The following is a 26,999-nucleotide window of genomic DNA, read 5'->3' on the forward strand; positions in this document are numbered from 1 at the left end:
CTAATGATTCAAAAACTTTTATAGATCTTCTTCTAAGTGGTATAACTCACCACCAATGTCCTTGGCCCCCACCACTTTCACAAGCAGCCGCTTATCTCCGAGCAGTTGGATGCAACCAGCTGTTGAATTAGGTGTTGATGTGTACATTTGGCGGTCTTGATGGAGCTGGAAATGAATACGTAGCCGTTTGAGGTTTACACCACTGTTAAGGTTTATTTATGGAGATGAGGGTTAATTTTGATGTTCGAATTTTTAGTGCAACGTTTCTATATACAACGTTTGAGTGAAATAATTTTGACGCTAACAGGTTTGAAAGGAATTGCAAACACTAACTTTATATTTATTTTTATGGATAATCGAAGAGTAACTTTTTTATTCCTATATCCTATTCTAAAAAAAACTCGAATCTCATCTAAAGTCAAGGTATTCTCAATGATCATCATCATCACCGCCTCACCATGGAGTCGTAGTGCAGCGGCAGGCGCGGCGCGGCGTCGCCCACGTGGCGCCGCAGTCGCGGGCACGTGGGGTACGCCGAGAAGTTGAACCACAGGTGCGTGTTGCGGAGGGCGCTCACTACTATGTCGCTGGAAGATATCGGATGTACATATCATTTATTTACAGTACAGTAACAGCCTGTTAATGGCACCGCTTGGCTTAAGGTCTCCTCACCCTCTTTGAGGAGAAGGTTTAGAGCTTATTCCACCACGCTGCTCCAATGCGGGTTGGTAGAATACACATGTGACATAATTTCAATGAAATTAGTCACATGCAGGTTTCCTCACGATGTTTTCCTTCACCGTCAAGTACGAGATGAATTATAAACACAAATTAAGAGCATGGAACTTCAGTGGTGCTTGCCCGAGTTTGAACCCACAATCGTCGATTATTATTCACGCGTTTTAACCACTAGGCCATCTCGGCTATAATTTATTTAATGATAATTAATCATGATAAATAACGACATCATTTTAAAACGATTACATTTTTATTTCTTTCTTCTCCATCACTTAAGCAGAGCACCCAAAACATCGAAGTGGAGTGCCAAATAAAAAACAAAACTAACTTTACCGTCCGTTTTTTATCCAACAACATAATATAAAAAAAATCAACGTTTTTCTTAAAATTGCACTATTATACTCGATACGGTAGTATTTTTTTTAATATTATCTATATCAGCTTAATAAAATAATTATTATAAAATTCTGAAAAAATGGAGATGCACTGTTCAAATTTTGCTGTCGTTTGGAAAAATTTTAAAAGCGAAAAACCACATGATATTAGTGTAGTAGTGAGTAAAAAAATTATATATATATGTCGCATCCAGCTTATGAAAACTGGCCGCAAACAACTGGCCTAAATTTAAAAAATAATGAAATAAAAGGGAGCTGCATTCTGTATTTGCAACACATATCATTCTGATCACATTAAAAGGAATACAACCTTAGCAATTGTATTGTGTATTGTATAAAAATTGTGAATATTACATTTCTCTTAGTTGAAGTAAAGACTTCATGTTGAAAAGCTTATTTCTCACCTGGATCCTTGCAATTACCCACAATGAGTAACCGTGATAATGATTCTCCGATATATATAAATGACCCATAAACAGAAATATCTTAGTCAATAAAAGGTTTAAATTGCCATAAATTCGGAGATTTACCTCACTAGCTGTTGCAAGTCATTCTCCACGACGTTCGGCCTCAGCGAGCCCACTGGTGCGAGCGCGACCTTGACGTCCGGCCACCCGTCACATTTAAGTTCACCCGTCAGCTTGTCCGTGATGAATACAACGTGAAGACGAGCTCGGAATCTGGAATACAAAACAAAGAGGATATATTGAATCCTTTTTACATGTGGTAAAATTTTGTGCGACCCAAACTGTGGGGAATCATTCAGAAGCTATTCAACTGTCTCTTTGGTCTAATGGCTAGCATATAATGTTACATATCCTGAGGTCCTCAGTTCAATTCCCAGGTCGGGTCGATAAAAAAATTTTTCGCCAATAAATTCTCAATAATCTTCCGGAGATTGGAAGCTGGCAGCGTATACACCTCCATGCCTTGAATGCTGTTATTTTTTTTTTTTATATGTCCGGGATGGCAAATGACTACTCCACCTGATGGTAAGTGGTAGTAGAGTCCAAACGCGATGACGGCCAGTGCAGTCGGGAAGAATGTTCTGTACTAGCCGTCACCGCCTTGCCGGCCCGCAAGATGCCTCTTCACGCCTCGTTTGAAGGAATCCGGGTTGTAAGAGGAGGGGAACACGTGAGCTGGTAAGGAATTCCATTTTTTGGTAGTGCGACAAAGAAAGGAGTTGCCAAATTTCTTTGGGGAAGCAGGAATTAGAGAGAATAATTCCTCAGAGCACTCGCCGTGATACAGTCGATAGAAAGCACTCAGTGCTGCTATCTCGCGACGCAATTGTAAAGGTTCAAGGGTGTTTGTGACCTTTACGTCGCCAATAATGCGTACTGCACGTCGCTGCAACCGGTCCAAGGCCTCCAGTAGGTACTTAGCGGAGCCATCCCAAAGGTGCGAGCAATATTCAACGCAAGACCGTACCTGTGTTTTGTATAACAGGCACAGTTGTTGTGGCGTGAAAAAACGCCGCACCTTGTTCAGAACTCCGAGTTTCCGTGAAGCTGTTTTTATAATAGCCTCGATGTAATCCCTTGGACTAAGGTCGCAGCGAACGTCCATCCCCAGCATGGCGATTTTGCTTTGTATCATCAGCGGTGTGCCACAGAGGGAGGGATGAGGGTAAAATGGTGACTTTTTTGCTGTGAGAGCGCATACCTGTGTTTTCTTGGCATTAAACTCAACAAGATTATCAGAACCCCATTTGGCGATGAGTTCTAACGTCCTATCGAGTTCAATGACAAGATTCTCCCGCCTCTCCTCAGTTTCCGCCCGCCCAGCCACTGCGCGTCCGTGGTATCCACCATGCACTGTACTATCATCTGCATAGCAATGTATGTTCCCAAGGGAGAGCGTATCATTGATATGCAAAAGAAAGAGTGTGGGAGATAGCACAGATCCCTGGGGGACCCCAGCATTCACTACATAGAATTGTGAAGCGCAACCATCTACTAAAACACGAAGGCTACTCTTGTGTAGGAAGCTGGCAATCCAGGTGCATAGCTGAGCAGGCAGACCATATGCCGGTAGCTTGGAGAGAAGACTTCTGTGCCAGACCCTGTCGAAAGCCTTGGAGATATCGAGGCTGACAGCCAACGATTCTCCATGCTTGTCGATAGCTTCACCCCAGAGGTGTGTTACGTACGCTAGAAGATCACCTGTGGACCGTTTTGGTCGAAACCCGTACTGACGATCATTAATTAGACAGTGATCTTCTAGGTAATGGATCAGTTGGTTGTTTAGAATCCGTTCCATCACCTTACAAAGTACTGAGGTGATAGCTATTGGTCGATTATTTGCCGGGTCAGACCGATCCCCTTTTTTGGGAACCGCTTGCACATTAGCTCTTCTCCAAGCCTCCGGCACACATCCCGAAGAGAGAGAAAGTTGGAACAGGCGCGTTTACACAGGAGACAGCACCGCCGCGCACTTCTTCAGCACAATGGCTGGTATTCCATCAGGACCGCTAGCTTTCCGTATATCAAGTGATTGCAGCTCCGCACGCACATCACGTTGCCTGATTTTGATGTCAGGCATCGTGTGGCCACATGAAGGTATTGTTGGTGGCTGCGCACTACAATCATCGATCACAGAGTTGTCGGCAAAGAGTTTAGTTATGTTGCAATAAAATATGCGATAATGATGTCCTCCTGACCGATTTCGGCCACAGCGGCCAATCTCAAGAGAGACTGCCAACGCAGGACATATTACGGTCCATGTCCAACGGCTTTTTCGATTCACGTTATTGTACACACTTCCGGCTTCCAGGCTCCGGAATGCTATTAGACCAACGAGGTAGTCAAAATATAAAGTGTTATAACTTACCTGTTAACATTGACTCTATAGTGTGACACCTCGACTTTTTCACCTCGTTGGCTGAACGCCTTCAATTGGAAGGCGGGCGTTGCTTCGCAGTCAGAGGTTATGGTCTGAAATATAAATATAATTAATTAATATATAACTTCTTGTTAGCTTATACCAGAAATTAGTACACAATACAGTCAAGTCTAGAGCTAGAATGGCTCTTGAGTGGTACCACTTTTATAAATCAGGCACACCTACCAATCGCAATTACCTTTATCGTGCAAGCCATTGAATTAGTTCTACGATATCAGTTGGCATAATTCAATAAAGTAAGCAGCTGTGTAATTTATTAAAATGCTGGCAACATTGAGTTATAATGACAGCCAATTCAATCTGTCACAATTGGATCTTCCGCTCTGCGCGGGCGCAGCTCATCACAATTTATGAGTAGATACGGAACTTAGATTATACGCATTGTTTAAAAAATATAAATAAAAAATATACATACGATACAAATTATATAAGCATATTATTAGGTAATTACTTATCTTAGCTGAAGAATTTCGGACCAAGCGTTTATACTTATTGTTATTATTTTGTATAGGAAAGTAGATTTGTAAATGAGCAACCCCATGGTAAATGATGAACATCGCAATAAAACGTATTGCTGTTTGATTCTAGGATTGATGATTATTGTGTGGTACTTACTCAAAACTCTACAGCCCATCGAAATATATCTATAAAACTAAATTAAAACAATAATTTTACCAGTGCGAATTAACGGTTGTGAATTTTGTAAATAATAAGCTTTTGGGCCAAGGCTTTTTCTCCTCTTAATGAGAAGGTTTGGGAGTTTAAATAGCGACGTTTTCCTTCACCATAGAGCACGAGATGAAATCACAAATTATACATACGAGAAGTCAATGGTGCTTGCACTTGTGTGAACCCGCAATCTTCCGCAAGTTTCACGTGTTCTAACCACTGAGCTATTTCAATTTGTATATAATGATAGTGTTGTACTCACCACGTCATCTTTAGTGTCGCACTCACAGAATATGTTTGTTAGGTTCGGCGGATGGCTGTCCAGCGCTCGTACAATTTCTATCCCGACACCTTGCTGAAAAAAAATATTGTTTCGTTAATATATTATATATTTCACTTTAATGTAGATATTTAAAATATATCTAAATGAAAAAAAAAACATATTTTTGTGGTAATAGTTTTTAAAGTTACAATGGATTTGTAGTATTATAAGTTTGGCACTAAAAAAAAAAATTGTCAATGTCATCTCAAATGACATACACGAACGCTGCGATCGAAATAATAACAGATAATATATTTAAATGATTATATAGCCCAGATGGAGGTGATTAATTGTGTTAAGCTGGAATCGGTTTTATTGAAGTCATAACATCATTATTTTTTATACCTTAAAATTTTCGATTATCGCTCAGTTTGTGTTAAGCATGTTTATTTTAATCTTAAATGATATTAACTGCCTCGTTGGTCTATTGGCTTAATGTAAGGCCGCAGACCCGGAGGTCCTGGGTTCAGTTCCCAGGTCGGGCCAATTAAAAGATATTGGGTTTTTCTGTCAGAAAATTCTCAGTAGCAGCCCGGAGTCTGGAAGATGGAAGTGTGTACACTCCTGTGCCTTGGAAAGCACGTAAAGCCGTTGGTCCTACGCCTGAACTCTTAACGGTCGTGTCGTATTATGAGAGTTAGGGAATAGAGAGTGCACCTGTGTTTGCACACACACTTGTGCACTATAATATGTTCTGCGTGTGCACTAAAATAGTTGGTTAATCTCTCTTTAGATTGGCCGCCGTGGCCGAAATCGGTCTGGAGGACATTATTATTATTATTATTATAAATGATATTACATAAACACATATAACATTCTATAATGAGTATATGTTTAAATTACTTCAAATTGTTATAAAGTCAGACATATGTATGATTTATAGGTACGAACATTTATCTTAATTTTTAAAAATAAAGAATTTAAAATTTGTAAACATTCCTTTTTTCAAACCGTGCGAAGCCGGGACGGGTAGCTAGTACCAAAATATTTTATATGAATTTATATATGATATGAGGAATAGGTGCAGGAAAGCGGACCTTGGCGTTACTAGGTCAGGAAAACGCTAGGCAGAAGAAGGAAAATTCATAAATATTTGTTTGTGCACATAGTCCGAGTGTGTTTTATGATTGCTGGATGTGTGTGAAGGTTTCATTGAACAATCAAGAAACAATGGGGCGGTTCGTATCAAATAATTAAAGACATTGCGACCTATACCTAACAATATATACTTCATATTGATTATATAATTTTCCTAGAAGTCGCTTTTACAATAATATTCTGACAGTTGTTAACAAACCAAGCGTAAAAACTGTCGCCCACGCGAGTAATCAGAATTGCTTTTACGTTCGTTGCTTGACGTTCCTTTGCGATTGTATATTATAACACTTAGATTTTTTTTTCTATTATTTACGGAGAGCTATAGAATTACGGCTAAGAAACCATAAGTGGATTCAAATTCGTATTACGAAGCCTAATATGGAGCTAATCCTATAGTCCGCTAATATCTGAAAACAGGCTAATTATTGTAACAAGTACAAAGATTTTTATGGTATACCGTAACCGTAACAGCCTGTGAATGTCCCACTGCTGGGCTAAAGGCCTCCTCTCCTCTTTTTGAGGAGAAGGTTTGGAGCTTATTCCACCACGCTGCTCCAATGCGGATTGGTAGAATACACATGTGGCAGAATTTCAGTGAAATTAGACACGTGCAGGTTTCCTCACGATGTTTTCCTTCACCATAAAGCACGAGATGAATTATAATCACAAATTAAGCACATGAAAATTCAGTAGTCCTTGCCTGGGTTTGAACCCACGATCATCGGTTAAGATTCACGCGTACTTACCACTGGGCCATCTCGGCTTTTTTTATGGTATAGGTGTTTCTTATTGTGTACAGGATATCTTATCTGATCTCAAAGGATTAATAAGGTTGAATATCCAAACGACAAGAAAAAAAATCATAAACTAAAATATATTTATGGCTTAACGTTAATTTTCTGTGCTTCCTATATATTTTAACAGTTACTTAACAATCTTAAATCCAAATTTGCAAACACGTTGTTAGTTAAACACGAACAGGGTACTTAAAACTTGTCCCCCTCACAAGCTGGTGAAGCGGCGGCCGGAAACTAGTACTGATTAAATATAATAAATGTACAAATATGGTTGAAAAAACTGGTTTCTAATTTTCAATTATCTGGACAACATTAATCCTCGCGTCCGGTAGACTTCTCTGATTTTAAGATGGGGTTTAAAATACCGTTCATCTAACTCGTCTAAGTGTTTTGCCGCAACAGTTACAGGATTAAATATAATTGAAATTTATTAAGGAAGAACAAGGGAAACGATCTTGGTGTGGTTCAGTTTGTTTAATTAAAGCTGACTAAAATCGAGGCTTTGCTTAATTTAATCTCCGCGTCCGACTCGACTGCGCATGTGGCAGGGCTGTCACAGAAACACGCAATGTATATCAGAAAAACATTTTTTTTTATATATCTCATTTATGGCCAATTTGCTAACCCGTATATGATTAAGAAATATCATTCCAATGCCACCTTGAGAATTATGATGTTATGTCTCTTGTGCCTGTAATTACACTGGCTCACTCACCGTTCCAACCGGAACACAGGAAAACTAAGCATTACTGTTTGGCGGTAGAATGTCTGATGAGCGGATGGATGTGCAGACTTGCACAAAGTCCTATTACGTCAATGTGTTTAGTAGATGCAAATATATATGTAGATATCTAGCATGCATAAGAAATTAGAATACATAAATTCACAATTAACAGAGCGAAACCACACAATGAAACCAAATTAATAACATAAATTAATCAAACTTGTTTATCTATGTTTACTCCTTGCTTTACAATTAAGCTTGTAATGGCGTCCTTGAAAAAAGTTTTTATGGATTTAGCTTTAGCAACCATCTTATCCGTTATTAAAACAAGCGGTATTGTAAAACAGACTGACAGCTTCGTCGTGAAATTTAAATTAATTTATCAACTTTCAACCCGTCTTATATTTTCGTAAAACATGGAATTTTAATACAATTATTTAAAGTCGATATATGATAACTATGTTTAATATAGATCAAATCAAAAATAAACTAAATACTTATATTAATGATAATTTAATGTGACTATTAGACATAAAAATTTCCGCAAATCATTTATTTCAATTGTTCCTTACACTACAATAGTTCGCAATCGAATGATCCGTAATGCAATAAAGCATCACTTTTTATAGATAAGGGGATCAAATACTGAGTGATGACAGATTGAGTGTTATAATTATAAATGGTAATCAAATAATAAGATATATGTTCATTATATCGAATGCTCGTTTAATTCTCCTTTTCGTTAATAGATGGCGCTAGTTGTCTTTTAAATCGCGCTATAGTTATTTATTTGTTAGTACTTAATAGGACTTGGCCTGTTTAAAAGGAGAGTGCACAATAAAGCTATCTGACTGGCAATAGATATTCGGTGGTTTTATTTTAAAAGTAGCACAGTACTACAGGATAACCCAAACAATATAAAATATCAAAAATCATTAAGATTAACAACATTGATTTACAATAATCAATTTCATTATTTACTCGCTGAAATATTTACTGAATAACAGCGTAATTTCACCCGACACACGCAGGTTCCTCCAATGTATTCTTTAAATTTTTAATTACGCTCATGGCCCATGAGAATTTATTGTTCCGGGGCTTCAACCTGCAAATTTCGCTAAAGAATCCTATGTTTTAATTGTATACAGGAAATCCTATCTATATTAGTAACTTCGATATTATGGTACATATTTAGTCTTTTAATAAAAGCATTTTCAAAAAAAAAACTGATGATTATATAGGGGTTCAAAGTTTCTATGTGAATTACATACCTATTATGTGTATTTGTAAATCCTCGATATGTGGATACAATTTTATTACGCAGACGAAGTCGTTTCCAACAATCGGGTGCATAATAATTTACGATAACTGTCAAACTTTAACGGTTGTAACATTAAATATCTTCAGAACCCCAGTGGTATATAACATTATACATTGATATTATATTTATCGATTAAGTCGGTAAAATGACGACCTCTAAGAGAGAATGGATAAAATCAGAAGAATATATTCATGGTTATGTAGTTCCGTTTAAAAATTATAAATCAAGTTTTTAACCTTAAAACTCGTCATTTATATAAATAGTTGAGATGATGATTTTTTTTTTCTGGCGTGTTATGCGGTTTAATATAAAATATTCTGCCAGCGTCACGTATAAAATAGATGACACATGTGATATGAGAATATTCGGTTTCAAATTGTGAATCGTTTAATGATGATTAGTGTGTATGTGATTCTACAGAGATGATGATTTTATCGCGATTTAAATGACAGATTATTTAAAAAAAAAATGGCCTTATTGTATGGGCCTGTTCAGCCAAGAGCTATAGAAAAAAAAATCTGGTACAGTTTTGAGCGCGAAATTTAGAAGTTTTATTGAGCTGTGTTGATTTTGTTAACTTCATAAAACTTTTAAAAAACATTCATAGAAAAAAATATATAATTATAATATATATATCCATGTATACTTTAATTGCACAGACTATGTTGATAATTAATGTAAAAATTAAAAACAAGACAAATATTATCTGCTAGCTTAAAAAAAAAGAGTTGTTAAAAGAAGTAATATGTTGACTTTGAAATTAATTATTAATGATTCAAAGTTTAATTTGTGTTTTTTCTTAACAATAGTTAACCAATTATAATTGTAAAAAAATCTGGTTGAAAACAAAATCTGATCTTTATGATTTAAAAAAAGAACATATTTTTCTCAGCCCTGTCCTTATCGCAGGCTGCTTTCGTGTCAAATCACGTACACAAATACACAGACGCAGTCACTTTCGCATTTATTATATGTTATTCAAGATTAAGCACACACTACGACAATATGGATCGTCTTTCTCTCATTTGGCGCCAACACTGTCTGGCTTTGCTTTGCAAGAAAATTGTAGACTTAGCCATAGACACTTATTTAGAGAATTAACCATTCAATAAATCGTATAAAAACATATTTATATAGTAATAAAAGGAAAAAAATTACATCAAATGCATTTTTAATAGTCTTTACGATAATAGAGTTTCCCAATTTTCAAACTCAAAATCACTTTCAAATTTAGAAAATTGGAATCGTAATCTCTTTCCTAAAAAAAATTAACGACGAAAATTAAGAATATTATTTCAAAATTTTTGTATTAATATGTAGAGAACATAGAATATTATTAGGCATTAAAATTTATATGTGTGATCAGTGATGTGATATACGAAACGAAAACCACTTTCGCAACTTAATAGATTTGGGGGGATGATGAGTTTTATGCACCTCACCCCTACGACCTCAGACAAAACAAGAAAATAAACTAATATATACTTTAAGGCTATAATAAATGTATCTATAAAATATATTGTATTGTGCTGTTATAATACTAAAAATAAAGTTTTTCTTACTTTATTCTTATCAAAAACAAAAACCAAATTATTCTCATGACTCATGACACTATTAATCTGAATATAGTTCCATTGATTCAAACATTGAATGCTGTGAGTATAGCCTATAAATGTCCCACTACTGGGCAAAAGCCTCTATCCACTTGTGATGAGGGTTGGGAGGTAATCCACGCTACTTTAATGCGGTTTAATTCAGAGTTATTAGGTTGAATTTCATATAAACCATAAGAGTTTGAAAAGTTTAAAGCGACTGAAGCCACGCGCACCAGCTAGTAAATACTAACAAAAAATCCGTTATATTTCTAACATGTATAGATGCATCTTGCCAATAACCCCTGAAAATTGGCAATGGCTGAAAAACTACAACTTTGGCAGGATGCCATGGTGTCCCATTGTCAGGGGAATGTTGGATCAATAATGCTCTAAGAATTGGAAATGTCTGACACGTCTCAAGGTTTTTAGGGACCAATAAACAATAATAGTTGGTATGTCATTAAACTTTTGTCTATACACATTATGTATTATATAAATAGAGTATTTAATATACATACTGATTTTTACAATTCAATTTTTTTAAGGTGCTTAAACTTAAACTTAAAAGAATATAAAAAGAAATATCTGTGCGACATTCAGCTAATCAACAACGTTCGACGTAATATTATTTTTAGGTTTGCCCCCACCCCCTCAACTGCTACGGACAAAACTAGTAATTTATATGTATTTTAACGTAAAAGTAAAGTTGCAACAGGATAGCCTCCTTGCTCAATGGTTTCCGCCATAAGTCGTAACCCACATACGTATTGCAATATCTCGTCACTATCTCGTGTTACATTGAGACATGTGTCTCATGGCTTAGAATTTCTATCCGCGTTTAGCAATTTATTTATTTATGTCCATTTAATCATGCGTTGCTTGACTCGTAACAGCCTGTGAATGTCCCACTGCTGGGCTAAGGCCGCCTCGCCCTTTTTAAGGAGAAGGAGCTTATTCCACCACTTATCCACAGAATTTCAGTGAAATTAGTCACATGCTGGTTTGCTCAAGATATTTTCCTTAATCGTTAAGCACGAGATGAATTATAATCACAAATTAAGGACATGAAAATTCAGTGGTGCTTGCCCGACTATATAACATAAATATGGTATTTTTTGTATTTAGAACTAGATCGTTCATCTCAAGCAAACTTTTTGTGTATCTTTCTGTCAAATCTAATCACAGGATGTGAAAACCAAACGCAAACATCAGCAAACAGTACAATGACTCAAATCTTTAAAAAAAAGAGATTAAACATATATCAAAAACAGCAGAGGTCCCTAAATTGAACAAAGTGGTACCCATTTGTGCATGAGATGCCATTGTATTTAGTCCCGTTAACAACAATCTTTAAGACTTCAAGGTTTTTCTAACCACTTATTATTACGGCTTATTTGACAGACCGCCTACATATTATAAATAACATAAAATAAATCGAATTTGACTTCGCATGGAAGTATCATTTAAAAAACCTAAATTTTGAATTTAAGTAAATGCAAAAGGCCGATCTAAGTATTAATGGCGAACGAATTCTTGCGCATTGCGACTCATTTCACATACAAAGTAACTTTACCGCAGAAACCAAGGCTTTTAATTCACAAACTCCATAACTAAGTTACTTTTTAAACTTATAAAGTTATAACACATTTTTTTAGGAATAAATAAAACGATTTTGTTCATCCCGTTTCTTAAGACATTTCTATCTTATCTTACATCTTTTTTTCGCAATTTAAATGTTGTACAGTACATATATACTACGATCGAAAATATTAGTTGACGTATGTACATAAAATTATAAATATTTATAATTATCATAATTACATTGTAACATGATAAACAATCGATTGTCTATCGATAGTGGACTATTGACATGCAACACTAATTTGATGCTACTGAATTGAATAATTTAGACGAAAGCGAAATACGTAATCGCCATAAGTTATTCTCAAGCAACTTGAGCTCCCAACAAAAAAAAAAAACAAATTTAAACGTATCATCGTTTGCAATCTTAGGACAACTCCAACCGACCTAAGATTAGAAGGACGATATCTGATACTTATATCGAAAAGGACATTTTCTATGAATGCGTAATGAGATAGATATTAGTAAATCTGACAGACGACAGTTTTGTGGATCTACACCAGTAAATGAGGGGGGCATTTTTATGTAATGCCTATATGAATGAAACTAATATATAAAAATTATTATTTACTAAGCGAATACATAAAATTTATACCGGAAGATACAGCGCGTTTTAGTATCGCGCGCGCGGGACACATAAAGTTTTGTAGTTATTATTATGTGACAAGTTGCGCTTTGCAGTTCAACCGGATTTAAATTTAGACCATTAATGTGACAAACGTGCATTTCATCTATTCTTATGTTATAAGAAAGTAACTACGCTTTCACGTCTAAAACTGAACCGATTTTGATAGAATTTTGTATGAAGCAAGTTGAAAGAACTTTAACACGCGGTTGTAGCAGCGGTCGCTAACTAGTAGATTTATAATTATTATAAATTATGCACAATATTTACTGGAGGTCTGATTTATTTTTCGCTTTCGAGTTGCAAATTCACGCAGTAATTTGTTCAGTAGCTATATTTCATTTTGATTTATATATGTCTGCAATGTAAACAAAATATTTATATAAATTATTGTTAATGCTGTTTAACAATTTTCCGAGCTAATTTCGATCTTAGCACGCTATATTCCTTCTCATAATGCGATGGGACGGCAAATCCGAGACGAACCGAAAAAAATCACGCGCATGACCAACGGTTTACGTGCTCTCCAAGGCACGGCATTTTCAACACTAAGACTTTCTGTGTACAATATACCTACAGGACGCCTTATTATGTCCGAATGACAATGATGCGACATATTATTATAGATAACATGATTAAATGTTGCCAGTATTTGAAAATGTATGAAAGTACATTTTTTTATGTATAATCATCTTACGGTACACGGTAATTAACTGAGATTTCGAGCGTCAGACGAGTAAATGTAAGATTTTGAACGTCAGATGACGTCAGCGTAAGATTTGTTATTGTAAATGCTTTAATGTGTGCGTAAGATCGTGACACACGTTGGCACACACACCATTTTTTTTAAATTTAATTATTAATTATGGAACAATAGCATAATTATCTTTGGTTTTAGAAACAAAGTGCACTTTTAAATTGCAAACGTAATACTTGAAGATGTAATTAATCATTGAGGATAAAAATGTAATTGTTTTCAGAATTTGAGTGTCCTCGCAGCATGCAATTACGCGAGCGGTTTTCTTTATATGGACGCGTGACGAATTTTAAGTATTTATTTAGCAGTCACTTATCCTGACCAAAAACTGTTATTGTTGACCGTCATTATAATATTATTATTATAATTTTATATTAATTTAAGAATATTTATTTTATAATAAAACTATGTACAGTCATTTTTATAACATATAAAATAACAAATAAAAAATACACATTCCAAATTTATAGCAAAAACACGCCATCTAAAAGATTGTCCGGTGGCATTGTACCCAAGACGCTGCCACTATTGCCTCTCTGCACCGCTAGACTCAGCCTTTGGGCTAAATAAGCGATTGGGTCACCAGAAGTGTGGGCTAGTTTATTAGAGATCTTTTATACTTTTTTTAGTATCAGACGACTATGGACCTAGTGTTCCAAAACGTCAATATTAATGTTTGTTTAATTTTGTTTTTTTTTTCATATTTTTTAATACTAATAGCCACGATTTAGTTAATTTAGTAAAACTACGTATTCATCGAAACTACCTGACGATAATCGTTAAACGACAATGAAACTATAGTATTTAATAATAATAATACATGTTAAAAAGAGTTACGATAAATATTTAAAAAAAAACACTTACCATCAGGTGGCAAAACCAGTAAGTGGTCACCATAACGTTTTGCCCATAAGAAATATTAACCTAACCTTAAATTAATATAAAGTAAGGAATTTACATCGCCATCGTGCCACCAACCTTGGTTGAACGGTGGTACCAACAAGACCGTATAGTCCTTGTACTAACATACCCTAAATGTCACCCTAATGTCACGTTTATGAATTAACCTAACCTGTGTTTTTATTTATCAGGGCTTCTAATTAATTTTTCAGTCAAAATTAGTTGTGACCAGGGAAATTATTTGAACTGTAACACATACATAAAAGATTACATAGAAATTGGTATCACTCGTTCGCACATAAGTTGATAAATGATAGTTTTTAATATAATTAAGTTTGTTTTATAAATATTTAATTTGTCTTAAAAAACATTTAATTGTGTTAGATTTTCTTTTTTTATATAAATTTGTAATGCGTATTTTTTTTTTTATTTTATATATTAAAAAAATGACTACATAGCTTACCATTAGTATAATATTATATTGTATTAGTATTACAATGATAATATTAATAAATATTTCGTTGTGAAGCATATGTATACGATTATATTCATAAATCAGTGATTTTTTTTTCATAACTGAAGTTTGGACACATATTCTTAATTACATTTATTTTATATTATAGGTTGGCGGACGAGCATATGGGCCACCTGATGGTAAGTGGTCACCAACGGCCATTGTGACATTGGCATCGTAAGAAATGTTAACAATCGCTTACATCGCCAATGCGCCAACAACCTTGGGAACTAAGATGTTATGTCCCTTGTGCCTGTGATAACACTGGCTCACTCACCCTTCAAATCGGAAAACAACAATAACAAGTACTGCTGTTTTGCGGTTGATATCTGATGAATGGGTGGTACCTACCCAGACGGGCTTGCACAAAGCTCCACCACCAGTAACATTTTAACTTAGCTAGATTAATACATTAACAAGTTAGAAAGTTCAAATTAAGAATAGAGTAGTAATCGAGCTTTTGAACTTATGCTATTAACTACAATAATTACTGTGAGTTCAACATCTATGATCAACGTTTTCATTTAGACGTATGCATGCCGATATGGCACAGTGGCTAGAGCACGTGAATCCTAACCGAAGTTGTAGGTTCAAATCAGAACATCACTGAATATTCAAGTGTTTAATTAGTGTTTGTAATTCATTTCGTGCTCGGTTTTGAAAGAAAGCATTGTCAGGAATCCTGGTGTCGGATTAAAACTTTATCCTCAACTTGAACAAATGCCTTAGCCCAGCAGTGAGATATATATAAAAGGCAGCTACTTTTCAGTTTACTAACGTCACACGTGATATCTTCGTCTCTCTTAGACAATATGATAAAAAATGAGATAAATATACATATATAAAATTACAAACGTAAAGTAAGTAGAAGATACTAGAACTAAACACACGCTCAGCAAAGTATATAAGTAAGCCATTTATATTTATTTGATAACAGATTCAATCAGACATTTTTACTTCAATGATCAATTATTTCGAATTCTGGGCCACACGTCACGATGACGTCACTCATGACGCAACGAACTAAAATAATCGAGTGTATTAGAGCCGGTACATAAATACCTCGGTCCATCAGACGTGCGAGGTCGGTTTTGACATTAAGGCGGACCTCATACGGTGCGATTGTTTTTAATAAACACGTAATAACCATTTATTTCGAGTTCAGTTTAAAAATTATTATTAATTACGATACCATATACATTATATTGGTGCGTTCCGATTTCAAAGGGGAGTAAGCCAATGTAATTTATTACACACATTACATTACCTTTATTTACAATATTATTGTCGATGGACGAATATACCCACCAGTGTATCCTCCATTTAATTTTATATATAATTGTTTTTCATACTCTTTAAAGATTTAATATGATATATATTTTTATATCTCTCTCAGTTTAGTTTGTCTACAAGAGATGGTTAACAGCCATAAGACAGTCAGTTGTTCAAGGCTTCATTTCTCATTGCGAGTGTCATTTACATGAACTTGTATAATAGCTTTAATAAAATATAAGAACTGTTCAACAAAACATTTATCACGTTGTGTACAATAAGCTTATAAAGTATCAGTAACAGCCTGTGAATGTCCCATTGCTGGGCTAAGGACTCCTCTTCTTTTCTTTTTTTAGGGAGAATATTTGGAGCTTTTTCCACCATGCTGCTCCAAGGCGGGTTGGTGAAATACACATGTGGTAGACTTTTAGTGAAATTTGGCACATGCAGGTTTCCTCAAGATATTTCCTTCACCGTCAAGAATGAGATGAATTATAACACAAATTAAAGTGTATTAATAATAAAAAAAGTTAAGAAATGTAACAAAGCTATTGGTTTAAATATTCAAATAGGCTGTTAAAAGTAACATTAATTAACGATAGCATATAAATATATATTTAAATTATTTATGAAATGTACATTTAACAAAAGATAACACGTCTGCTCATATTCTATGTTAATTAAAATTTGTTCGTTTAATGTAAGATGGCGTAAAATGTTTAAATTAACATAATTGTAAAGTGCTCAGTAGACTGTGTTCAAAGGGAATCTGACTCGCAATCTTGACTCTTACGCATGGATGCGGTCTTCTTAAAGTCTTTTTTTGGAAGGTAAAGTAAATAATATACAAGGCATTTACTAGGGTACTGATGGTAGGGCTTTATGCAAGCTCGTCTGGGTAGGTACCATCCACTCATCAGATATTCTACCGCAAAACAGCAGTACTTGTTATTGTTGTGTTCCGGTTTAAAGGGTGAGTGAGCCAGTGTAATTACAGGCACAAGGGATATAACATCTTAGTTCCCAAGGTTGGTGGCGCATTGGCTATGTAAGCGATGGTTGACATTTCTTATAATGCCATTGTCTAAGGGCGTTTGGTGACCACTTACCATCAGGTGGCCCATATGCTCGTCCGCCTATTCTATAAAAAAAAAAAAAAATGTTGTAGCAAACTGGTTGGTTGATGGTTACTGGTAGGGCTAGGAGCAAAAACACTCTCCACCCCACCGACTGCACCCTAAGTCAAAGTACGATCTCATAGCAGATACCTCCAGGATGGATGTAATTAGGAGCCCAAGATAGCTTTAATTTCTAATTTCTAAACAGTGCTTAGTATTTACCCACTTGCCCGTTGACGCTGTAAAGGCCAGTATCGTCAACGTAACTAATAGAAACAAACGGGTTCTATAATATAATGAAGCTATACGACCCGTGGAAAGAACTACCTTTATTCTATTCATCGTCACTATATAATCGCCCCGATAATACTTCGGGCGGAAACTAAATTTATATTGGTAAATGTGTATATTCATTGGTTTGGCAAATGGCTTTCAACGCAACATTCGACTAGATTGTATCCAAAACAGTGTGATTGAAGCATTAAAACTAACAGTTCAGTACATTTTTCCCGTCTGTCAATAGTTTTTCGTGTCTGGAAGAAATTAGAATTAAGAAAAAAAAAATGTAGTTCAAAACATGGAAGTTAATATATTTTCTCCCATTCATTAAATATAGAAATCAAATCTTGTCCACTAGACGGGCTAGTTCTTATAAAATGAAAGAAGATTATTAAGAAAAATGTCACGCCATTTGCATAAAACGTCACACATGAGGTCATCCTTAACAAAAACAGACGGAAATACTCGAGCATATTAGTACCGGTACATAAATATCGCGGTCTATCATCGTAGACAAGCGAGGTCGATACGGGATAAGCTATCTACATACTAAGCAAATTTTTAATTGGAATAAATAAAAAAGTAACGTCAAAGGCCACTCTTATTGTGCCTTGATTTCTTGAGGTTTTTTTTTAAAATTATTTAGTTTGTTTCTGTACTAAATGCAAGGTTTCGTGTTTGAATTTAGAGAATATTGATTTACATCTATAGGCTTAAATATAAAACAATGAAAGTGAGTAATTTATATTTTTAAAAGAATTATTATATAAAGATTACACTGGGATAGAATTAATATCGTACTATGTGTCATTTGCAAAACGATTCGATTGATTTGGTAAAAAAAATTATAAATAAATAAAATTAAGTCATTTAACAATAACAAAAGTGAAACTCCAGTTTATACACAAAACAAACGATTAATTTTAAAACGTACATAAATTTGAATTTGAAATTCTAATCGCCCAACGCTTTCCACAGTCGCTTAGAAGAAAAAAAAGTTCTATTTATAGAATTATGTACTGAATATTATATAATAGTTTACGGATGTGGAGTTCAACAGCACCTCTAGTATATCAACTAGTAGCTATTTGCATTATAAATTCAAAAATAAACTTCACAGAAATAATACGAACTTACAAGAAATTATATAAGTCAACATGTTCAAGGTTAATTACCTGTAAATTCAATTAACTCGCTATTTTACTGTTGACCTATTAAGGCTTCTGCTATGATATTACACTCTCGTTGGTCTAGAGGCTGAAAAGAAGGTCTTAGGTTCAAATCCTAGATACCCTCTGACATTCCGAGACACAAGAAAACATCAAAAATATAAATTAAATAATGACAGTCAGTATTAGTAAGCATTTTTGAAAGAACTTGTTGATTTTTTTTTATAGAATAGGAAGGCGGACGAGCATATGGGCCACCTGATAGTAAGTGGTCACCAACGCCCATAGACATTGGCATGTAAGAAATGTTGACCATCGCTTACATCACCAATGCGCCACCAACCTTGGTAACTAAAATGTTATGTCCCTTGTGCTTGTAATTACACTGACTCACTCACCGTTCAAACCGGAACACAACAATACCAAGTACTGCTGTTTTGCGGTAGAATATCTGATGAGTGACCTCATCCAGATAAGAGATCCTACCCAGATGAGCTTGCATAAAGCTCTACCACCAGTAAAAAGCTCTACCACCGGTAGATGAATGAATAAGGATTAAGAATCTTTCACCGAACGTAAAAGTAAATAAGTAATTATTTATTACACTTTAAAAATGTTGTTTTAAATGTCTCTACATAGCAGTTAGAAAAAAATAACTTTTATTAAACCGAATTTGAGATTGAGACCAGAAACTCTGGATCTGCGGTCTTATATCTAGTCACTAGACCAAGGCAGTCATTATGTAAAGGAATTTAATAACTGCTACGTGTGTGGGGTGCCCTAAATACCTGCGGTGGTCCAATCTTTATGATTTTAATTTCACGCCCAGCCTTTTTCGTCCACTAAATAAACGTGACTGCAACGATGAGTTACTCAATCAAGTTAATGAATGTCACCATATATATATTATACATATACTTGCGAAATATAATAACAATAAAACAAAGGTACTATTATGTAAAAAATCACTTCGTAATTCTCTCGTGACATATTGAAAACCGATTTGTGTTGATACGAAATTTTGTTGAAAGTGTGGTTTTATGACAAAGAGTTGAGTTTATCTTAGTGGTAGGGCTTTGTGCAAGCTTGTCTGGGTAGTTACCACCAACTCATCAGATATTCTACAACAAAGCTGTAGTACTTGGTGTTTATGTGTTCCGGTTTGAAGGGTGAGTGAGCCAGTGTAATTCTCGTCTCGTGTAGACTCCTCATTTCAATCCGAAAATCAACCAAAAATCGCTAACAATCGTGCATAGATACAATATCCGAACGAAATATCATTAACATAAATGATTCATCGGATGAAAGCAGTTAATAGCAATTAATAAACTTTAGTATTACTGGTGGTAGAGCTTTGTGCAAGCTCGTTTGGATAGGTACCACCCATTCACCAAATATTCTACCGCAAAGCAGCAGTACTTGGTGTTGTTGTGTTCCGGTTTGAAGGGTTAGTAAGCCAGTGTAATTAGAGACACAAGGGACATAACATCTTATTTGTTGGTGGCGCATTGGCGACGTAAGCGACGGTTAACATTTCTTACAATGCCAATGGCTTTGGGCGTTGGCTATCACTTACCATTAGGTATACCATATGCTCGTCTACCTGTTTTATAAAAAAAAATGCTTCATCGAGCGAGATAAGGAATTATGATATTAAAAATGGCAATAAAAAGGTCTAAAGAGAAAAGAGGAGCTTTCCTAAATCTAAGGAACCTAAGTTAAGGGACGAATACATCGCAAGCCTGCTTGCTTAGTTTGCTGTAGTATCCACAGCCGCTCAATATATAATAGAAATAATAATACATATTATATAGTTGTAGTTTTATGTTTCTAGAATTTAATCTAATATGTAATTAACGTTAATGTATAAGTCCACCGATAACTTGACTATTAGATAAGTTATTTAATTATTGTAATTTTTTAATCGCTACAAACGCTTAATACAAAATCTGTCTGTGGAATAAACAATTATAATTACAAAAAAAAACTAAAAAACATGTAACGTGCTAATATGTATATATACTTACAGTTACGACTTCGTTTTAACAAAATCATTATCAAACAGTAATTTGCATTGATTATCTCATATGATTTACCTCAAGGATTATAAACTACAGGAATTTTAATATTAAGCTTTTCCAATACTAATCAAAGACGGTAACGAAGTGGTATAATTGTGTAAGTTAAATAAAAAAGTCGAGATGGCCTAGTGGTTAGAACGTGTGAACCGATGACTGTGGGTTCAAGCTCAGGCAAGCACCACTGAACTTTTGTGTGCTTAATTTGTGTTTAGCATTCATCTCGTGCTTGACGGTGAAGGAAAACATCGTGAGGAAACCTGCATGTGTCTAATTTCACTGAAATTCGACCACATGTGTATATCACCAACCGGAATTGGAGCAGTGTGGTGGAACAAATAGACAAGCTGATGGTGCTTGGCAAAGTAGAGGGTAACGACCAAGTGGCCGCTGCCCCACACGGTGATCGGACCAAGTTACCAACCTCACTGGTTTCCAAGTGCAGGACGGACTGAAGAAAATTCACAGAGAACGTGACCCTAGATCAGAGTAGACACGACCTTCGGCAATGAAGCAAACGACCGAGAAGAAGGTGAAACAAGCTCCAAAGCTTCTCCTCAAAAAAGGAGAGGAGGCCTTAGCCCATCAGTGGGACATTCACAGGCTGTTACATATAAGTTAAATAAAGTAAAATTTAACAAAAACATTTTGCAATAAATACAGTGACGATTAAGGGCCCTATCTCATTAAAACACCGTGATATTTGGAATCTCAATCACATCATCACCAGTTTCGCTACCAAGGATTATTACATTATATTTTATATTTATTTAAATTTGTTTTGCGTCGTACGTAAAAAAAGAACTTTTACCTCTTCGACGTCTATTTTAAAACTAGAGAATAAGAATATCCTGGGACATTTTTCACACACGGCCATCTGATCCCAAATTAAGCTTGTACAAAGCTTGTGCTATGGAAATCAGACAACTGATTTACTACATATACTACTTTTCTTTTATAAATACATACTTATATAGATAATTACACCCAGACCAAGGACAAACAGATATGTTCATGCACACAAATGTCTGTCCTAGGTGGGAATCGAACCCACAACCTTCGGCGTGAAAGGCAAGTATCTACCAAACACGCCAACCGGCTCGTCAAACTGACAATCCTGGTGTTTGTTTTGGTGTTTCTCGCTTGGTAGCTCACAGTGGCGCGACCGGTGCCATGTTCGTAATGAGATAGGGCCCTATAGTGTTATAACTGACCAGGATGTTTGTATCCTGGGATTTCCATTTTTAATTAACACTGTCGAGTGTAAATGATGCATCCAATTTAAATGGGACTATTGGGGTCGGTATACCGATCGGAGATCGTGTAACAAATGAATGTATTAATGACGTCATGAATCATAGAATCTTAGAGTCATTCTTAGTGTTTCACGGTCAAACGTCTAGTCTTAATTATTAATTAACCAATTAATCAAAATACGGTCACAGATATTAATTCGTGAATCTTTTACAATTGGATTACGTCAGATATTGTGTCTATATGAGAAGTTTTTTAAATTCAATCATTTCTAAAATTTTAAAGATTCAATTGTTAAATTGTATACCGTAAGCCCCCGTAACAGCCTGTGAATGTCCCACTGCTAGCCCAGCAGTGGGACATTCACAGGCCAACGCCTCCTCTCCCTTTTTTTTTGAGGAGACGGTTTGGAGCTTATTCCACCACGCTGCTCCACTGGCGCTGCATACACGAGGCAGAATTTCAGTGAAATTAGACACATGCAGGTTTCCTCACGATATTTTCCTTCACTGTAAAGCACGAGATGAATTATAATCACAAATTAAGCACATGAACCCACGATCATCGGTTAAGATTCACCTGTTCTTACCACTGGGTCATCTCGGCAAATTGTATACGGACTTTGTATGTCATACTGAAAGTGACGATGTGTTGACACATTTATGAAGTTGGATGAACGGCTAGTAACAGAAATGACACATGAACGATGAAGAGCGATGAATGGCGGTTTAAAGTGATGACCCGATCAGTAACACTAGGTTGTAAACTAGAATAGCATTTTGATTTTGTTGTCTAACAGAAATACCGAGTAATTTGGAAATAATTTACATAATATGTTATGTAGATAACAAAAAAGTTTTTAGAAATAGAAACATATGAACTTATATTTTATTCAATTTTTTTTGGCCTTATTGTATTAATAGGCGATTAATGCTCCATTTTTAAAATTCAGTTATTTGGGATCTACATGACGATATTATTCGTTTCTTGGCTGCCCAGACTGTGGATGTTTTTCACTATAGACTGACATTGAACGACAGGAAAAATAATGAAACGTACAGCTGCCAATTGGTCTTGTAGCTATCAGTCTATCACTAGCCAGTTTAAACTTAGCGCAACAACCAGGAGAGCTATTCGATAAGAAAAAACTAAATTCAAAACATGACACTATCGATAAAAGTCAGAAAGTGATATGCGACATTGACTTTAATAATTATAATATTTATGCGACGACGACGAGCTTGGCGTGTTTGGTGGATTATTGTATTGTATTGTTCCTTGTTGCCTATCACGCCGAAGGTTGTGGGTTCGATTCCCACCCAGGACATATATTTGTGTGCATGAAAATGTCTGTTTGTCCTGAGTCTGGGTGCAATTATCTATATAAGTATGTATTTATAAAAGAAAAATTGTATATTTAGTACATCAGTTGTCTGGTTTCTATAGTACAAGCTCTGTACATGTTTAATTTGGGATCAGATGGCCGTGTGTGAAAAATGTCCCAGGATATTATTATTATTAAACGCATCAAAATCGCGTCGCAAAAAGTCGATTTTCAACGTTTCACGAGTGAGAAACGAAGTGAGTTCTAACAGTATAGCACTACAATAAAAATATTAATAATATTAAGTAAATGTTTCCCGGCTAAGATAAGAACGGCTCTCTATTTTCAATGTAAATCTAGATTTTACAATCTAGCGAGTTGGCGCTGCGATTGACAGCTACTTTATCACGCTTATGATTGGTCGAATTCTAAACTCAATATTGAAATCTATTTATGTCATAGAATATAACATAACTTTTGGTATTAATGTCTTATAAAAAAATCTTTTTTTTTAATTTCGTCAAAGTTGACGGGCAACAGTTAGATAAGATACAAATAGACCTAAAAATACATTATTGATAAAAACTATTTTTTACCATTTAGCCTAGTGATAACATTCTGTCTGACTCATTTAATTCTAATTACACTCGAAATATTTAAATACATAACTATTAATATACCATATGACTCTAAACATGATTGGTTACATGAAGATTAATCTCTATGTTGAAAAAGTTAAGATTCAAAATAGATTGCGTGTCAATGTAACATGAATATGGTTACGTGATTGGCATTTTGTAATGTTGCCAGAATTGATTATTGTCGCGATTGCTGTACTGAATTGATTTGTTTATTTACTGTGTAAGATAAATTGTATTTTAATTTCCTAAATATAAGAAACTATATCAGAGTATATTTAAAAGGCAACACTTTGATAAAACCTTTTGAACGATAAATTTATGTGTAAAAAAGTAAAAAACAAACAACCTGTAATTATCCAACGCAATTATCCAGCCTGTAATTATGCTGGGCTGAGGCATCTTTTCCGTTTAAGGAGCTGGTCAGGAGGTTATTCCACCACGCTGCTCCAATACGGATTGGTAGATACATATGTGGCAGATTTGATTCCAACACATGCAAGTTTCCTAGCGTGTTTTCTTTGAACGCCAAGCACGAGATGTTTTATAAACTCATATTAAGCACATGAATATTCAATGGTGTTTGCCTGGCTTTGAACCCGCACTCTTTCTTTAAGATTTAGATGTTTTTAACTTCTAACCATTTATGCGTAATGATGGAAAATTGAAAACTAAATATTGCTTATGAATAGTAATAGCGGGTATTGGTCATGTCAGCCAATTATGAATTCTAAATCTGAGCCGACGTGTGAGGGGCGATGTTAGGTAGCCCGGTTGGTAAGTCAGGGTATTTGCTATCTATATTGAAAATTTCATCAAAATCCGTTCAGCAGTTTTTGAGTAACAAATATTCATCCTAACATACTTTCGCGTTTATATTACTATGATACTGGATGTCTCAGCTTATCGTCCACTGCTGGACGAAAGCCTCCCCAATAGAACACCAACCACCCCGATCTTATCTTGGGCAGCCCGCATCCATCCCGAACCAGACATTTTTTTCAAATTGTCGGTCCACCTTGCCGCAGAGTGTCCTACACTACGTTTGCCTGGTGGTCTCCACTCTAACACGTGTCGGCTCCATCGGCCATCATTGCGCCTGGAGACATGTCCAGCTCACTTCCACTTCAACTTGCTAATTCTACGCGCGATGTCAGTGACTTTAGTTCTCTGGCGAATGTCCGTGAATATATATATATATATATATATATGCTAAAACACACCTACCAATGTAAATAATATAATTAATAATATAAAAATATCCTGGGACTTTATTCACACACGGCCATCTGATCCCAAGCAGAGCTTGTACTGTGGAAACCAGACAACTGATATACTACATATAGTACTTTTTGTTTGTAAATACATACTTATATAGATAATTACACCCAGACTCAGGACTAACAGACATGCACACAAATGTCTGTCCTGGGTGGGAATCGAACCCACAACCTTCGGCGTGAAAAACACGTATCTACCAACCACGCCAACCAGCCCGTCAAGTATGAATCTATCGATAACCATTCTATAGCTATTAAAATGGACTTTCGAACTGTCAATTGATACTAATCAACCTTACATAACACTACAATTTGTTATTACACCGGAACGACTCAACAAAAATATAGTTTTTTTTATGACTGTAATATTTACAATTTTTTTCATATTATATTAATTATCTGTCATCCAAGGGTTTAATCAATTAACAAAAATATATATAATTCCCTCATTAATATTATAAATGCGTAAGTGAGTTATTTGTAAATTTTTTTGTTGTCTTAACTATTTTACCAATCATTGTAAAATTTTGCATACAATACAATAATTTCAGTTTTTTTAATAACCTCTTAATTTATTGTGCCAAACGTAAAATAACATGCAGCTGTTGTATGACCCGTATAAAGATTTAGTCGTAAAAACTGTTCCATTCAAATACTATGATTATTTTAGAATAATAGCATTGCCAGTTTTGAACGACATATTCTTATTTACCCCTCCAATTAAGCACACAGCTTGTCTTAGGAGTGGAACGATAATAGCAAATAGGGTTCGAATCTGTGACTTTTATATCGCTAGGCGGCTCGTAAGCCATAGCGCTTTTGACGTTTTGCTTTATGATGGAACCTTGGACGTTACACTGGGCGTGTAATCTATAGCAAAGCGTAAACATGCTTTAATATAAGCTGAAGGTTTTTAATCATGGAGAGATCTTTTGAACCGCGTAATAATACAGACAACGTATATACATTTCGTTGCTCGATATTGGTAATTTTAAGGAATCTATGAATTTATATTCATAAATATATTATATATTGTAGTTCAATGTATTACATTATATACTAGTCTATATGTAAGGAAATGCAAGTATTAAAGATGTATTGGACAAATAAACAAATTTGACATTGACTTGACATGTCATTGTGTTCTTGAATAATCTATGGTATTCATTATGGATTCGACAGCCTCGTCCCATCAGAGATCGCTATTTTAAATCAATCAAACGTTTGATGAACTGATGATCTTTAAAAGCCTGAATAGATATTCATAATGCTTAGCTAAGAACCATCTCGATCACATCAGGTTTCAAACAGAAAAAAAGCATTAAAATCGGTCCATGTAGTGTATAAGATATTAGGGCTACTAGCAAATCGCATGTTATATGTAAATATTCGTTGATTACAACAGACTATAGGTGTAAGACTGTTCTTAATTTAAAAAAAAAATAGGCTGTCAAATGAATATCACACACGTTCACAGATAAAAATAAATAGTCGTGCGAGAGAGTTTACAGAGCCACCTCACCTCATATTCATAGAAATGTTCAAAGCGCAAAAGACTGCAACGGAGCGTGACTGATAAGTTAT

The 26,999-nt window shown here is 35.2% G+C and overlaps 1 protein-coding gene across 11 annotated transcripts in view; it reads right to left on the reverse strand.

Annotated features, from left to right (window-relative positions):
* LOC126778448 (uncharacterized) overlaps positions 1 to 26,999 on the reverse strand; it is a 76,438-nt gene that overhangs the window by 20,554 nt on the left and 28,885 nt on the right. For all 11 annotated transcript variants that reach the window (XR_007670142.1, XR_007670143.1, XM_050501990.1 and 8 more), the window contains exons 3-7: positions 4,972 to 5,064; positions 3,969 to 4,072; positions 1,664 to 1,813; positions 458 to 587; positions 51 to 165 (exon numbers count right to left, since the gene is read on the reverse strand). Coding sequence is in view for 9 of the 11 variants with exons in the window: in XM_050501990.1 (XP_050357947.1) it covers positions 51 to 165; positions 458 to 587; positions 1,664 to 1,813; positions 3,969 to 4,072; positions 4,972 to 5,064 (592 nt within the window). In the remaining 2 variants the exon portion in view is untranslated. The remainder of the gene's footprint in view (positions 1 to 50; positions 166 to 457; positions 588 to 1,663; positions 1,814 to 3,968; positions 4,073 to 4,971; positions 5,065 to 26,999) is intronic.

The sequence above is a fragment of the Nymphalis io genome, chromosome 26 (assembly GCF_905147045.1).
Source record: "Nymphalis io chromosome 26, ilAglIoxx1.1, whole genome shotgun sequence".
NCBI classification, from domain to species: Eukaryota; Metazoa; Arthropoda; class Insecta; order Lepidoptera; family Nymphalidae; genus Nymphalis; species Nymphalis io.